Source organism: Tupaia chinensis, unplaced genomic scaffold (genome assembly GCF_000334495.1).
Source record: "Tupaia chinensis unplaced genomic scaffold, TupChi_1.0 Scaffold143906_1, whole genome shotgun sequence".
Classification (NCBI taxonomy): Eukaryota; Metazoa; Chordata; class Mammalia; order Scandentia; family Tupaiidae; genus Tupaia; species Tupaia belangeri.
In genome coordinates, this window is record NW_006203757.1 from 377,765 (window position 1) to 395,016 (window position 17,252).

A 17,252-nucleotide genomic window follows, 5' to 3' on the forward strand; every position below is an offset into this window, starting at 1 on the left:
TGGCCATCCTCCTTGGGGATGATTTCTTGCTTTCTGTATCTCTGTTACTCTCTGTCTCTTGGGTGAGCATACATGCTCTATAGCAAAACTCTCTTTAAAAAGAAAAAAATCTAAATACAGCCACTTTACACATATAAAAGTTTTATAAAATAAGAAAGCCCATCAGAATCATGGAGTACTAACCTCATAGGACTGACTTGAGGATCATTTGACGTTATGAATGGGCTTGACACCTGTGTTTAATAAATATGCTATGCTGCTACCATTTCAGTCTTAATGATCTACAAGACTTGCTATTGGCAAAATGTGCTAAATGGCACCTAGTGCCATTAGTGATTTTGCTCTACTGGTTTTTCCAATTATAAGCACCTCTGGAAAAAAGCGCTTTAATTGTGTTCATCATCAGTATAAAGCATTCATTTGCCAGTAAGAATAGGAATTCTGTACTTTCCAAATGTTTCTGACTTGAATTACAAATTTCAGCCTGTAGGCAGGTACAAAGCCTAGAATAAGGCACTATGTAATACTTTATTTCTAAAGGACTGACATCACAGCAAAGTATTACAAAGATGAAAATAAACGCAAAGTTAGAGTCTCTCTTCCAGTGTGTCAATCAGTGCCAGGTCTTCCTGGGCTCCAAACTATTATCCAATCTTAAAAAGGTTCTTTGACCTAACCCCGTATCTCTAATAACTGAAGAGAAAAACAAACAAACAAAAAACCTGAGTAAACATACACATGGCAGAAAGAGAAAGCATATAAGACATGATGGCTTTATCCTCAAGACACTTAAAGAGTCCATTTAGAGACCCATGCTGGAAACCCAGTGTTCAGCACTGAGCTAGAACACAGCAGACGAAGTGATAAAGAGCGTAGCATGGAGAGGTGATAAGCACCAATAGACTGTCAGAAACTAAAGATGTTGCAGAAAATGGAAATGAAAACTATGTCCAAAAACAAAGGCAAGACTGAGAAATGAGCTTGCCAGGAACTTATCTATACACACTTGATGACTGAACAAAAGAAATACTTTCAAATTGCCTACATCTTCATTCTCTTTCAAATCTTACATAAATTAAACAGCATCTTTTTCTGTTTGCAAATCTACTCTACAATACATTAAGATAGCGTGATAATGATCTTAGCTTTATTGTATTTCATCCAACATATGGTATTGCTTTGACATTCACTTTCTAGAGAAAGAATAGAGAAAATTGGCTTACTTCTTCTAGACTGGGATTTAGATAAACTCCATTTACAAAACACACACTGGCATACTCGGACAAACTCGCTTTCCACGTGCTTCAGCATGGGGAAAGAACAAAAGGAAATAACATTCACGAGGTCTGATGACTCATGTTTCATCTTTTATATACTTTCTCTGTTTCTAAAATATGTAAGAGTAATATTTGGGATTCCTTGAGTCGGACTTAATGTTTTACTTATCAGAAAACACCTAGATTGTGAGATTAATGAAAGAATCTAAGCAGGCCAAAAAAAAAAAAGTGTTCTATATTTCTGAACTGAGAGTAAGATAGAAATGAGATCCCCTAGTCACTAACACCCACCACTGTGGGTAAAAGAAATGATGTTGAGCAAACATCGTGTGGCCGTCATGTCTGGGCCTGGAAGCCTCAGCCGTTTCCAGGGGCATTATCGAGTACTGACCCCAACTAAAGGGAGTGAGTTGTCTGCAGGTCGCTGACATCAACCAGCTGCGGTCTTACAGCGGCTGGAGAGATGGAAAAAGATTTCCAAAAGCTTCGACATAAAAAGTCCAACTGATTTGACTTCCCTATCAGATTTCCCCATGCTTTCTTCTAAGTCTTTTATATCCAAATTACCCCCTCATAAAAACAAAGACTTCGGAGAGCTGCAAAAAGTTCAAATAACCATTTTCCCTTCTGAACGTGTGCTTTTTTAGTTGATTCAATAAAAGGTCTGAAATCATCTTTATGGTCACCGTCATGTTTGGAATAATCTACCAGCAACAACATCTGTATAAATGAGGACATAAAGTCTTAAGGTAGGTGGGAGACTTCTTGTGGCTTATTCATGTCACTGGAAATCAAATTCAAAGAGCCCAGGCAGGCAACTGACTCATTTATTTTTATATTATACCAAATGATTTCTTATATACATATCAAACATCTCAAAAGTTAAGAAAATAATATAATGAACTCCATGTACCCATTTCCCAACTTCAACATGTGACTACTCATGCTTACTCTTGTGTCACCTATGACCCCACTCTCTCCACTCTTGATTATTTTTTTAAAAGCACAAACATTGTATCATTTTATCTATGATTATTTTAGTATATATCTTTAAAAGATAAGTACTTCACAATTGCTAAAACATGGAACCAATGTAAGTGTCTAAAAGCTGATGACTGGGTTGAAAAATTGTGGCACATACACACTATGGAATATTACATAGCTATAATAAACAATGAGATTCTATTGTCTGATTCAAAATGGATGAATCTAGAAGACTTAATCTTGAGTGAAGTGAGCCAGACTTTGAAAGATGCACATTGTATATCTCCATTTAATTGGTACTGAGGGACTATGGCAGAGGTTGGGAGATCTGATGATGTGATGATAGAAAGGATGGATGTGGATGCTATAACTGTAGGGTGGGGGAAAGGTGGTTGGTAGAGAGTGGGTGGTGGAGGGTGGGTATGAAGTGCAAAAAGAGAAAACATTGGACAGACAGAAAAATGTTTTTAAATTTTGTAAAAATGCAAAAATGTGACTTACAACATAGCTTTATTACATAGGAAGAATAAAAAAAAAAAAGATGAGTACTTATTTTAAAAACATTCATATCGTCACACCTTAGCAAAATTTACCATTGATCCCTTAATATCACCAGTTAATCTTTACATCTCTTCAGTTGACTCATGAGCTTACCTTTCTCTATCTGAACCAGTATCCAAACACAGCTCATACATCACGATCGATTGGTATGGTATGTTTCTTTAAGTCCTTTTGATCTACAGGTTCTCTCTTTTCCTTTGTTTTTCTTTGAAAACTTCTATTTTTTAAGAAATCACATCTGGGCCAGCTGGTGGGGCAGTGGTTGGTGTGGGTGGATTCCACATGGCTGACTATGTGGTTTAAGACTCAGCAGCGTGAAAAACATACTGGGCCCATGTGCATGGGTGCCCAAAATCCCAAGAGGAGACTAGAAGAGAAGGGACTGCAGCCTGGCCATCCCTCCTGAGATATGCTTTCTCTGTTCCCTTTTTCTATCTCTGGAAAATGCACATGCCCTCTGGCAAATTAAACAACAACAGCGGGACCAGCAGTTGGCATAATGGCTATATCGCCGGACTCCCATGTAGTCGACTGCAGTTTGAGTCCCAGACCCAGTGGCGTAAACACACACAGGGCATGTGTGCATGTGTGCCCAAGATCCCAAGAGGAGAATGGAGGAGAAGGGATTGCAGCGTGGTCATTCCCCCCAGGGGCGGGGGATGCACGTGGGTGTCTCCCCCGCGGGGGGGGGGGGGGGGGAGGGCAGTGATTTCTCACTTTCTGTCTCTCTGTCTCTCTCTGTCTTTCTGGCACATGCACGTATGCACCCTGTAGCAAAAACCTCCCAAAAAATAAAAATAAAAAAAAATAGAGTCACTTGTCCTACTAGAGTTCTCATGGTAGGGAGCATGCTCATGGCATCTCTATCGGGTTGCTTGTCAAATCCTCTGTCTAGAATGTTGCTATTGGTGGCATTGAAAGCATTCCAGAAACATTCAGGTTTGGCCTGGGTGTGGCAGCACGCACTAGATGTTCCTGGTTGGCAGGCTGAGGTCATGTGAATGCCCAGGTTCATTCTCCAACCTTCCCTCAAAAGCCATGCTCAGTGGCATGTGCCTGCAGTTCCAGCTACTTGAGAAGCTGAGTTAGGAGGATCATGAGACCACACACACACACACACACACACACACACACACACTCACTCGCTCAGGCTTGATTTTCTAGCAAGATGGTGTCATTGGCAAAAGAACACAGTTCTATCAAGAGGCACATAATATCTGATGTGAATCCACTGAGACTCAACCCTTAGGTCTGTTAATTCATGAGAGGTCACAAAATGGTGATAATCTATCATTCCTTCTTCATGGATTAGCTAGAAAACTTCTGTAGAGAGAATCTTTGCCTTGATTACTCCAAGGTACAATTGATATAAGACAGTTAGGATGGGTGCTCAGTCATTCCCCTTTATTGATCAGTTTCAAAAATAATGGGTTAGTTTCAAAGAAATACACAAGTTAAAAAAAAAAAAAGTTACTCTGAAGTCATAGCCACAAGCATGTTTAATATGTTACTGATGCTCAAATTCTCTGGCCAGTTGAGAATTTCAGCAGCTTGAAAAACATACTGGGCCCATGTGCATGGGTGCCCAAAATCCCAAGAGGAGACTAGAAGAGAAGGGACTGCAGCCTGGCCATCCCTCCTGAGATATGCTCTCTCAGTATTTGATATTGTCCCTGCCTTCTTTTTATTTATTTCTTTTTCTTTTCGAGAGGTTTTTGCTATAAGGCGCATGCACTCACCAGAAAGACAGAGACAGAGAGACAGAAAGTGAGAAATAGCCCCCTGGAGGGATAGCCACGCCGCAATCCCTTCTCTTCCATTCTCCTCTTGGGATCTTGGGCATGTAAGCACACGCACCAGGCATGAGTTTAAGCTGCTGGGTCCAGGACTCAAACTGCAGTGGACTACATGGAAGTCCAGCGACATAGCCATTATGCCAGCTGCTGGTCCCTGTCCCTGCTTTCTGACATAGAGACATTCTAGGAGTGATTTCCTGTCTCAAAGATCACAACCATTTCTACACAAAGCCTTAGTGGGAAAATGGTATGATGTGACACTAGGAATACTCACTGCTGCCAGACTGATCCTGATTTCTAGGGCTTTTCAGAGAATAACTAGGATATATATTTTATTTACCATGTATATATATATATACACACATACACAAATATTCACACACAAATACATATATACACATGGGTATATCTGTGTGTATATATGTGTGTACATATGTGCATATGTTAATGTATATAAAACATATACCTATTTGTTTTTAAGCATGAAATACATAAGTCCATATTCATACTCCAATTTAAATCTAGGACTACAGCATTTTCACTCAACTTCATTAATATTATATAAGTACTTTCTTTGTCCCATGCAAAAACCCAAGCTCTTAATGATGCCAGCAGAAACACGCATTTGTTTTAACTCACCCTTCACACATGCCTGTCTTAAAATAACAATACCCACATCACAATCAATAAAAAAAAAGACTCAAAAATTTGAGAATTTTTACACTTCTTTTTGTCCTGGATGATATTCCACAAGAGATATACACTCTCAGTACTGTTTCAAAGTCAGTTAGAATGTATCTTCTCTGTGTGGTTATACTACCACTGAGATAACACAAATACATTTGTTTCATTTTCCTTTTCACTTGTTACCGATTTCCTTTTATGGCTTACTTTTGCTTCATAGTTATGTAAAACATTTACATGGTTCCAACATCAAATCTACAAAACAAGGTACAATATATCAAAATAAGTCTAAGTTCAAATAAGTCTGTCCACACCAACCTATTGCTCCCAGTAACTTTTGTTTATTCGCTTTATGGTTTTTCCATCATTTAAAAAAAAACCTATGCAAATATATACAAGTATACATATACATTTACGATCTCCAATTTCTCAGTCAATCCTCTCTCTCTCTCTCTCTCTCTCTCTCTCTCACACACACACACACACACACACACACACACACACACACACAAGCACAGGAAAGTATAAACATAGTTTAAGAGTTCCCACTTAAATCTTTTAAGTTAATCCGTTTCTCTACCCAAAGGTACTTTCTGACTTTGGATGAGAGTGAAGCTGAAGCGTTGACAAATCCTCAAGTCACTTGTTCAGGGACAACAAAGTCTCTCTGGCAGTCCTAAGCACTTTTGTGTCCCCTCCTGGTCACACCTTCCCTTCTTCCTGTACCAGTCTCAGAAGAGCTGCCAAAGGTGGTCATCACCCAGGACAGATGTGACCCTCCCTGACCTTGCTTGTGGGGCTCAGGAGTCACACCAGTAAGACAGGGCAGAGAGCTTCTCTTTTCCGTCCCATTTGGCCAGATCTTAACGACAGAATTCCCCTCTGTCCAGTTTCAAATGAACAACTGCCAAGTCGTATTTGAGGAGCAAAACATTGCTCTAAGTTAGTTGCAAAGATTTAAGAAATCACCTACATTGGAAGATTTTTAAAACTAAATGCAATGAGATAAATTTCATAGACTTCAAGATAGAGATGACTGTAATAAAATCCAATATCTAAGGTTAAAAATGATCCTGTTCTCTATACAATTTACTACCTCAAATTGTATTTCTTTTTCCTTTTTTCAAAAAAATCAAACAAAAAGAGGGAATTATATGTCTGTATGGAATAAATATTCTTTATCGAATTAATAAATTCTGCATTCGATTTAAAAGACAAAGAGCTCATATGCAAATGGGTAAAATATGCTTCCTTGCAGAAGTCCTCCAATTTAACTTCACTCTTTACATTTTGGCTTGCTGTGTAAACACACATAAAGCGGCAAATGTGAGCCTTTTTCCAGAGATGGAGGTTAGCATTACAAACGTACATTCAGTGTCAGGAGAACGTAACCACAGTGCCGACTGGTTATTTCCAAATGGTACCCCGCAAAGGGGGGGAAAAAGTGAATGGAAGTACTTAATAAATTCTGTTTTCCATAAAACTCATTTTAAAAAAATAGTAAAGAATGTGAGCTTGGGGGTCAGTGAGAGTTTTGTCGGAGTTCCCTCCTCCTAAATTCTGTCATCTCCTTTTTAAAGTGGCAAGGCAGCTTCCCACAGACATGACAGAAAGACATTCTTTCTGTCCTGCAAAGCGTTTGCCAGTAAGGAACACTTAAACGCGGTCATGTATTTTCTCGACAATTGGCTAATTGGATATTGTCACTCCCAGACGCAGCTTAATAGATTATAGACAATGCCTTTTAAAAATAGAAGCATAGCCAAACAAAAGTACAAACAATCTCATGCTTTCAAAGAAAATATACGGCTCTCACTCCGTATCGCGTACCCTGAAACAATAGATGCAGATTATGAAAGGGTTTCATGTAGACATTTAAATGATTCCGCTATCTTGATTACATGTTTGGCCACACAGGCCAAATAACATTCCAATAAGCCCGAAAAGAAGGGCCAAATTCTTTCACTAGAAAAAGAAGTTACTCAAAATACGTTGACAAGAGGCTAAGGCTTGGAAAGTTTTTGATTAAAACAGGATTTTTGTTGGAACGCTCCTAATGAGATTTGAGTTGCAGTAACAATATAAAATTGAAAGCAGAATTACATACAAAAAGAGTACTGTAAAATATCATTATTTTAGTACAATGGAAAATAAGGTGTTTGTGGTTTTACTCTATAAATTCTGTGTTGTCTGCTCACATGTCTCCCTCCTCGGCTTTTCTCTGAATAGCCATTCTGATGTCCAAGACCTTCTGCACCAACATTCATCTGTGGTGGAGGAAGCCGCACAATCAACATCTTCGAGACTCGACTTTCTTCCTCCGTTTTATTGGCTTTTCAGGACTAATTCGTGTACACACATTGCACTGGTATTCAGTTACCGGGCAGACAATGAATTTTCCTAATCCATTTAGTGTGCTGACAGAGCCATGTTCACGATTTATAGAATTTCCTTCTAGACATCTACCTATTTCACAGTTCATTAAGATCCGAACGGAACACCTGTGTTTATGAAGTCAAAAGCAATTTTATCCTAACAAGGTGTTAAATAAGGCATTCTCGGAGAGCCGGGACAATAAAAACACAAGTAGGGGACTCTTAACCTGTGGAACAAAAGGATGTCTGTAACTACCTACTATCCTGGAAGTGTCTAGAAATCGCCACACAGAGCTTTTATTATAAACGAAAGATGCTCCCCGCCATCACATTTGCATTCCCCCACCACGAGCCTGTCTGTAAGAAAGCAAGAGTCCACGGCCGCCTAGCAGAGCTCACCCTGTTCGCTGAAATCTGCAAAACAGCTAAAAAGCTTGCAAAGTCAACGCGGCCCTCTTTAGAAATTCCTTCCCTAGCTAGATGGGGGGGGCATTTTCGGCACGCTGAGGCTTACAACGTCTGACCCTGAATCATTTTTATGTGACCCCAAAGTTGTCACATCATTAATAAGGAGAGAATCAAAACAAAGCCCACAGACAAGAGGGGAGGGCAAAGTGTGTAGTTTGGCACTGCCCTCATCCGTGCTTTCAAATGGAAAGAAAAAAATAAAATAAAATAAAATGCGCGTAGCAGAGGTGGTGACCCCTGTAACAACTGTGGTTCCCTACATCTTTTTTTTTTTCTTTCTTTCTACTGGTAATAAACCATTTTGCAGACCTCCCAACGGTGGCCACCATGATAGTTACTACTTTCCACGTTTATGTCTTTTTCTCACAGTTAAGTATGTTATCAATAAAAATTTCAAATGATGCCTTTCCCCGTCAAATAAAAACATTTTAAAATGTGAAAGCAACAATGGGATTAGAGTGGAAAAATATAAATGACACCCAGGCTGTGTTTTGTATATTTTTTCACCAGGACTCCTAATGTATTCATCCTAAAGACATTCCTGGAAGGTCCTGAGAGGGAGAGGATGTACCCCCCAATGGCACTACCGTCATTTGACACTCTGACAAGAGTGGTTTTGTTGTGCGCCACTAACTTTTTTGAAAAGTGCCTCAATTTTAACTGCAGTGATGATGAAGGGCATTTAAAAAAATATTCTATCTTGAGAACAGCAGTTAGCGTAATGGCTATGTCGCTGGACTCCCATGTGGTCGACTGTGGTTCGAGTCCTGGACCCGGTAGTGTAAACTCACGCCGGGTGTGTGTGCGTGCATGCCCAAGATCCCGAGAGGAGAATGGAGGAGAAGGGATTGTGGTGTGACCATCCCCCCGAGAGGTGATTTCTCGCTTTCTGTCTCTGTGTCTCTCTCTGTCTCTTTGGCGAGCGCACACGCCCTATAGCAAAAACCTCTCAAAAAAATAAAAAACCAAAAAAAAAAAAAAAACAAAGTCCATCTCTGAAACGACATTTAAATATTATCAGTTGTAGGCTCAACAGAAGTGATTAAAAAGGACTTTACTTCTTGCCAGCGTACCATGGCAGGAGGTGAAAAGGAAAACCTACATTATTGTGTAAAAATAAAGGATCACTCCTTGTCAGTCTCACCTTAGGTATTGCAGCAAATATTAACTCCATCCATTTAAAAGACTCCTTTACTCCAGAGCGCACACGCCCTATAGAAAAAACCCCTCAAAAAAAAAAAAAACCAAAAAAAAAAAAAAAACAAAGTCCATCTCTGAAACGACATTTAAATATTATCAGTTGTAGGCTCAACAGAAGTGATTAAAAAGGACTTTACTTCTTGCCAGCGTACCATGGCAGGAGGTGAAAAGGAAAACCTACATTATTGTGTAAAAATAAAGGATCACTCCTTGTCAGTCTCACCTTAGGTATTGCAGCAAATATTAACTCCATCCATTTAAAAGACTCCTTTACTCCAAACATGTGGGTCTCGAAGAATGAGCAGTCCCTCACGTATCTGGACAAGTTAACAAAGCCTGGCGTGAGTGTACCTAGCGAGTCCCCACCGTCCCTGGAGATCAGGATGCTTCCCTTGTCGTGGCAATCTTCATGCCCAAAGGGTACAGCTTCCCATAAAGTGGGGCAGAGAGCCCATCTCAGTGCAAATAAACAGAGACGAGAACGTGTAAAACGTGTCCTTTTCTCCACGGAACACCATCTCCGTTGTCAAAAGCTTGGTTTGTATGATTCACCTTGCAAGCTGACAGCTCGAGGCTGCTCTCTAGTTGTGTTATCACACTGAGTCACCCGTGACTCAGAGACTGAAAAATGCTGCCACGAGCTCAGAACACACCTCCTCCTCTCCCAGCACCTTACACAACCTCCTGAAGAAGCCATCATCGCCACTTCTGTTAAAATACATTAACCTTTTACATTACAGATAGAAGATGCGTGTTTCACAGAAAGTGAAAAGGTCACCTGGGTCTCCAAAACACAGAGAGAACACAGGAATAGACTCTTGTCTGTTCTTTTACTTTTGTTTCTTTTACATAGTGTGCATATGTAAGGCACATGTGTGGTACACGCACACTGTATGTAGGCATACAGTATACATATGAATATATGTATAGCATACATATGTATGCATATATAAAACATCTTCAAACAAATAAAACTGAATATTATACAATAAGTTCTTTTTCGTATGTTTGTGTGTGCCTGTTTATTTGCTATAGGGCACACACACTCACTGGGGAGAGACAGAGAGAGAGAGAAAGTGAGAGATCATCCCCCAGGAAGATGACTGTGTAAAAACACCTCCTCATCCATTCTCCTCTTGGGATTCTGGGCACGCATGCACACATGCCTGGCACGTTTTTCAAGCTGCTGGGCTCGAGCCTCAAACTACATAGTCAACCATGTGGGATCCAGTCTCCTTGACCTCTGCACTACCTGCTCACTCAGTTCTTCTTAATATTCTAGGATTCTAAATTTCCTGGAAAATAGCACCCTTCTTATAGCTGGGTAATACCCTTTATTATTACCGCAGTCGTGTTACTGTTATTGCAGCCGTAATGTTACTAAGAGGATTTAAGCCCAGAATTATTTGTTCTATTCCCCTTGTTAGCCAAGTCAGGGTTGTGTCTAGTAAGTATTATTAAAATCCAGAGAACTCATCAGTTAAAACTATAGACCTTGCCAGAGGCTTTGCCATGGTGATTGGATATGACAGGGCATGTCAACTCCCCAACACAAAGGAAGCCCTTCATCCATCGAGACTCTCATGGGAAGCATTAGATTCGTGGTTAAGACATTACAGCTTAGGAACTCAGGCACTGTCATTCACCACTGTGTGACCTTGAGCAAGTTTCCCCTCCTCTCTGAGTCTCTGTTTCCTCATCTTAAAAATAAGAATGACATTATCAACTTCACAGATGGCAAGTCAGGTTTAAAATTAAGCACTGTGTGGAAAACAGCCACAGTTTCTGGAACTCAGGATAGCACCCTAAGACACTCAGTACACATTTGAGCATAAAAACTAAATTCAAAAAGTTAAGATTCTGAGCTGCACAAACTATGGGTACTGTGCATGACACAAATTATGGATCTAGAGAACACTGCGTATCATAGGCGCTTAGTGAAATATTGTCAAACGGCTCCTCACTGATTTAGACCATTGGAAGAAAGGGTCTGTGTAAGGATAGCCAGCTGAGGCTTTTCCAAGTATATGCACTAACTCCTGAAATACTGAAGCCCGTGGAACATCTATAACTCTATAAATACCCCTTCCCTTTCTCAAGGAGACCCACATTGGTTGAGTGTGGCCTCCAAGAAGATCAGCTTTAATGAAAAGATAAAAGCTTCAGAACCAGCAGTTGGTGTAATGGCTATGTCGCTGGACTCCTATGTAGTTGATTGCAGTTCGAGTCCTGGACTGGGTAGCTTAAACTCACGCCAGGCACATGTGTGTGTGTGCGTGCGTGCTCAAAATCCCAAGAGGAGAATGGAGAAGAAGGGATTGTGGCATGGCCATCCCCCCTGGGGGGACGGTGATTTCTCACCTTCTGTCTCCCTATCTCTGCCTGTCTGGTGAGCACACACGCCCTATAGCAAAAACTTCTCCAAAAATAAAAAAAAGAAAGGCTTAATATTGTGAGGGTCATCACCTTAGCATTATCAGCCTTCCAGTGTCAGAGGTATAAATAATAGACACACTCAATAGTTTACAATCTTCAGTTTTCACAGGCGCTAAACACGTACTCTTACTACCTCCTTCCTTTCCTTTACTTAGCTGCTTTAAACAAAAGAAGAAATATTAAGAAGTCTGATTAAGATTCTGTGTGGATTTCTTTTTAATTTGTCAGAGGCACATGTGCTCACTGGAAAAGAGACAAAGAGAGATGACGAGAAAAAAAAATGATAAAGCCCCTCCCACCATGGGGCACGGTCACGCCACAATTCCTTCTTTTCCATCTCTCCCTGTTTTAGGAATTTGGGGCACACACAAGCCACTGAGTCCAGGACTCAAACCACACAGCCAGCCATGTGGGATCTAGCTGTGGCACCTTCTACCAGCCGGCCCTGTGTAGAATTATTAGTGACCAGTGGAAATAAAATCACTGGGAGTTTATCTACTACAAAACAGTTCTCTATCATGCAACCACATGGTCAACAGAATGCTTAATTAGGGCAGGAATTATATCTGGAGCGCACAGGGCACTCAAAAACTATGTGTTAGGAACTGTCCAGAAATCCAGGGACAACTTTCTGATTTAACACGTGTTAAGATTTGCTCTATTAAAACTCTACTCTATTAAAACAAAACAAAACAAAAAAACATGTTAAATAAAAAATGCATGAAGTTCATGAGGCAAAGACCATTAATGTGAAGTTCTTAGAAATGCTTCAGGGCATCTGTAAACTGCCTGAAATTACACACATTATTGTACATAAATATAAGTGTGTACGTGTCTGTGTGGGTTTTGAGGGGGGAGGCCTACAAACTGCATGAGAGTCTCATCTGTATTGATTATATTATATTTTTTTTAAAAAGTTGAGGGACCCTACTAAGGAGCTACTATTACTTTAACTTTCATATGTTGCTCCTTGCCTATGTGAATGCAAATCTCTTCCATTCTTTGTTGATTAACATGCTCTTAACTATTTCCTCTTAAATAAGTAGAGCCTTCTCTGACCTATTTGGAGTGGATATTGGCATAAAAACAAGCATCCTATATCATTGTCTACAATACAGCTTTGAGAAAAGGATTCAGAAGAGTTGCCTGGCAGTTTGGCAATCATGCAGCATTGGGGAAAACCACCCTTACCAGAAACAGGGAAACAAATGTCTTAATTTGAGACATGAACAAAATAGTCACTTTCCTATTTCTTTATTTCTACATATGTGTCTATGTCATTTGAAAAAAAATGACTAAAGTAAAATATGAAAGTTTGGGGTTTGTAAATATACATACCAAAAGACACCCATGAGACTAAAACAGAATAGGTGATGAGAAGTGGAGAACTGAGGTTCAACTTGCCCAAACGTCCCCGATAAACAAGAGTAATGAAAAGGACAACGGCAAAAATAGTAACACAGTTTATAGCCTCAACCCTTTCCTGCTGGGTTGTCAGAAAAGTCGGGATGTATTTTTGCATAGAAAACGTATGTCATGATTTTTCTGACAACCCAGTTCAGTCAGAGGACTTTCCACACAGGTGTGTCAGGCTGGCACAACTGCCATTTTCTAGACTGCAGTGTGGAAGCTCAGAGAGGTTCCAGTCTTGTCCGTATCGCACTGTTACTAAAGAGGGATGCTGTGTTCTATCCATACATCTCTACATGTTGTATATTCTATTCGACTTGACTTTGGATCACAGAATAAATGCTAGGTCTTTATCCTTCTTAATTTCTGGAAGGGTTGGTAATCATTTTTTCAAACCCAGAAAAATCAAGGTGCTACAGAAAGCAAACTCATTGTTACCTCTACTGCTGTGGGATTCATGTGTTGGGATGGGAGAGGCTGGTACACAGGAAGCATCAAGGGAAGTAGCAAAATAAGAAACTTAGCCTTGAGGTCCTTTGAAGCTATTTTTAAAAGTGAAAATGTTATGTTAAGAGCCGTGTGGTGTATCCGTGTGTGTGTGTGATTATTATTCTATTGATTTACCACACACATGTCAAAGGGCGTCTGGGCATCTGTACAAGTTAAAACCAACCAACCAAGGAACAGAGCCACAGAGCCGCAAACCCAGACAACTTGCCTTCCACCCCTCACCTCACCCTCCATCCTACGACCTCCTGAATGCAAATTCCTTGGTAGGATAAGCCTTCCTTACAGAGATGAACCATTCAGCTATTGGCATCTGTCATTTATACCATATTCTAAAAGAGTAGTCAAAGTCAGCTGATGGAGAGATAGTCCAGAGACACCAGAACAACTCTTCTAGAGAGAGCTCTTTTTCCTTTCGGCAAGAGCTTTCAGGAATGACTCAGAAATCCAATTGCAAGGAGCTACCACACGTGGTATTTTCTGAGGATGAGCACTACATCTTTCATTTAACTTTACACTTCAGATCTGTATTGTAGACCATAATGAATCGTAACACATCTCAGCTCCTGAATACGCACCCTCTCACCCAACACACTTTGGATAGAGACTCATTTCCCCGTGCTGTCTGTTCCAAGGAGAAGAGAAATCGCTTTACAGTAGGCTACCCTGCTGCCGAAAATCATTTGCCTATGATCCAGCAATTAGGGCTTATTTTGACCTAAATTGCTTCCCCTCAGAGATGGACTGCATTAGGTACCTTTCTCCTCCGTTCCCATATACAAAGAGATCTTAAAAGAAGAGAAAAGGCAAAAGAAAATTGCTCGGATGTTTCCAGCTGATACAATCATTAATCTCCCACTCTCAACTTCAAAGCAGAAGACTTTAGACACTCATCTCACTTTCTCTGCACATGGAGAATCATTTTTTTCCTACTTCAAAGCACCATCTCCTCATTGGGTCATTTTAATTATTGAACGTAGAACAGCAGCTATCCACATAATGTCGCCACTGTCTTGGTCATGAAATATGTATAGGTCTCCTTTGGACTACATTAATTGGAGCGAGGTAAAGGACAGGAAGGAGAAAAAAAAAGAGGGGGGTGGAAGGGGCCAAAGAAAACAGCACCTGTCAGTGTAAAGTGGTGGGGGGGTAAAGCCTTTCTGAGCTGACTTTCCTCATTCTTTCCTTCTGCAGAGAAGCCATCGGGTAATCTGACTGCTTAGTTGGGTAAGCAGACCTGCCTTGCTTCTCAAATTTTCTCCTACTCAACACAAGTGCACTCACCTTGATCAGTAATCCTGGTGTTACTGACAACGTAAGACAAAGTGTTGGTATAATCAGTTCCTTTGTGAAAAACCACAGTGAAGAAACTTTGAGCTCTAGGACATTCTCTGGGCCCCTGGGAAGCTGGGCATTCCTATGCTAGACCCTCTGTCCACAAAGTCACAATGTCAGAGGTTGGTAAACTTTTTCTGGAAAAGGGGAAGCAGTAAATATTTGTGCTTTGGGTGCTCTATGGTCGCTGTCACAATTTCTCGTTCTGTTGGAACACCAAGGCTGTCAAAGACAGCACACAGAGGAAATGGGTGTGGCTGTGTTCCAATGAGACTATTGACAATGAAAGGCAGAGGGCTAGATCTGGTCTACTGGTGACAGTTTTTTGACCATACTCTAGCCAGTTGCTGGAGGGTAGAAAGAGTCTGTGCTGTGCTGTCTATGCTGTGGGACCACCGGCCACATGTGGCACCGAATACTTGAAATGTGGCTAACGTGACTAGGAACGACATTTTAAATGTCAATCAATTTTAATGCACTTAAATTTAGATAGCAACCTGGGGCTAGTAGCTACAAGGCTAGCACAGTTCTAGACACTATTCACTGTTATCACCTCAAAGGAGAGAAAAGCCATCTTCCGATGTGTGATTTAGATTACATTATTATTGCCTTAAAAAAAAAAAAAAAGACAAAACCAATGACAACAAAGACAAAAAAAAATTCCTTCACATTCACAATGAAACTATACCCAACTGAATACGGTATTTCTCAAATATGGAATAGACACATCATTGAGGCCGAAGTGATCATGCTGATTTGAAGTAATGCAGACATGGCCTATTAGCTGATGGACAAGGATATGGGGCTGGTTGGGTCCATGCCAAGACCCATCAAATCCAGATGTTTCTTTTCTTCTCTGAACACTGTCTTGTACCTTGCACAGCCAGTGCACCACCCTAATCAATGGCCCCACTAACTCCTCAGGCAAACCCAAACCTCTCCACACACCCTAAAATATATTCCTGCAAAGACATGGCTCAAGGAGCCCAAGAGAGAACAGACATGCTGGTTAGACTGCCTGCTCCCTAAGTAATCCACATACTACACGACACTGTCTCAACCCCCAAATCAGGGAGCTTCAACATGACCGCTCTAACAACTGTTTTATTTACATAATAACTAGGTTATGGTATTTCTTAGCAGACCCAAAGATGTAACCCAACGAGGAAAAGCAAAGAAATAGGAACGAATACTTGTTCTAAGTATAAATAAGGATGTTCTAAGTATAAATAAGGAATAATAAACCAACATTTTCTTTAAGAAACTTACAAAATACCCACTTACTTCAATGGGCTAAAAAAAATCTTGAAAATTGAGGATACTGCTTAGTAAGAAACCCTAGGTCAAGGAGAGTGACCCGCAAAGAAAAGTAAATGACATTCTAATGATTTTATGATTTCTGAAAAAGTGGAATTATTCTAGATCCGATCCCTTATCTGTGGTTCCAAAATCCAAATAGCTCCAGAGAATATAAAAATGCACTGCAAGTATGAAGCAAATTTCTTTGGTGCCACAACTTGGCCTAAACCTGCTAACAAGCTACTTATATCATCTTTATTTATCTTATTTATCTACTTTAGAATGAGAGTTTATTTTTTTCACAGGGTGTTGCTACAATTTCACTGGGAGTGTTGCACAATCCATGAGACACTCATTAGACCTCACCTTTTCCACAACCACCCCCCCAAAATAAAAACCCGAATTCTAAAATACATCTGGCCCCTAGGGGCCAAATAAGAAACCTTCTAAGAAAAGCTGTTCAGGTAGGGCATTTTCTATCAACTCAACAGCTCTGCTGTCCAGATCCTGACGAGGCCTTACCTCAGTCTGAAGGATGGCAGCTCTCTGTTCTTTGGCAGTAAGCGACTCTTTAAGCACTTCAATGTGTTGCTTGCAATCTGAATTTTGATTGCTAAGCGTTTCAAGCTTTGTTTGTAAGGCGAGAAGTTCTGATTCTTTCTTTGAAAGTTCCTGCTTCAGCTGATCAATCTGAAAAACAACAATAACATTGCAAGAAGTTAGAAACCAGTTCTAATCTTTCACATGGCATGACCTGATTTCTGTTCATTTTTAATACCTAGGGATCATTCATCAACAGGGCAGGTTATGAGGATGCTTAAAAAGGAATCACACCGTCTCAGGCTTGGGAATCACACGATCGCACAGTCTGTCTAGATGAGGTTCTGCAAAGGTCACTGGGAGTGTAGGGCACGGAAACG

General features: G+C 40.4%; 1 protein-coding gene across 1 annotated transcript in view; it reads right to left on the reverse strand.

Moving 5' to 3' along the window:
• The window catches only part of ERC2 (ELKS/RAB6-interacting/CAST family member 2), a 604,303-nt gene that overhangs the window by 264,208 nt on the left and 322,843 nt on the right, over positions 1-17,252 (reverse strand). The window contains exon 6 of the mRNA XM_027767061.1: positions 16,855-17,022. Within this exon, the coding sequence (XP_027622862.1) occupies positions 16,855-17,022 (168 nt within the window). The remainder of the gene's footprint in view (positions 1-16,854; positions 17,023-17,252) is intronic.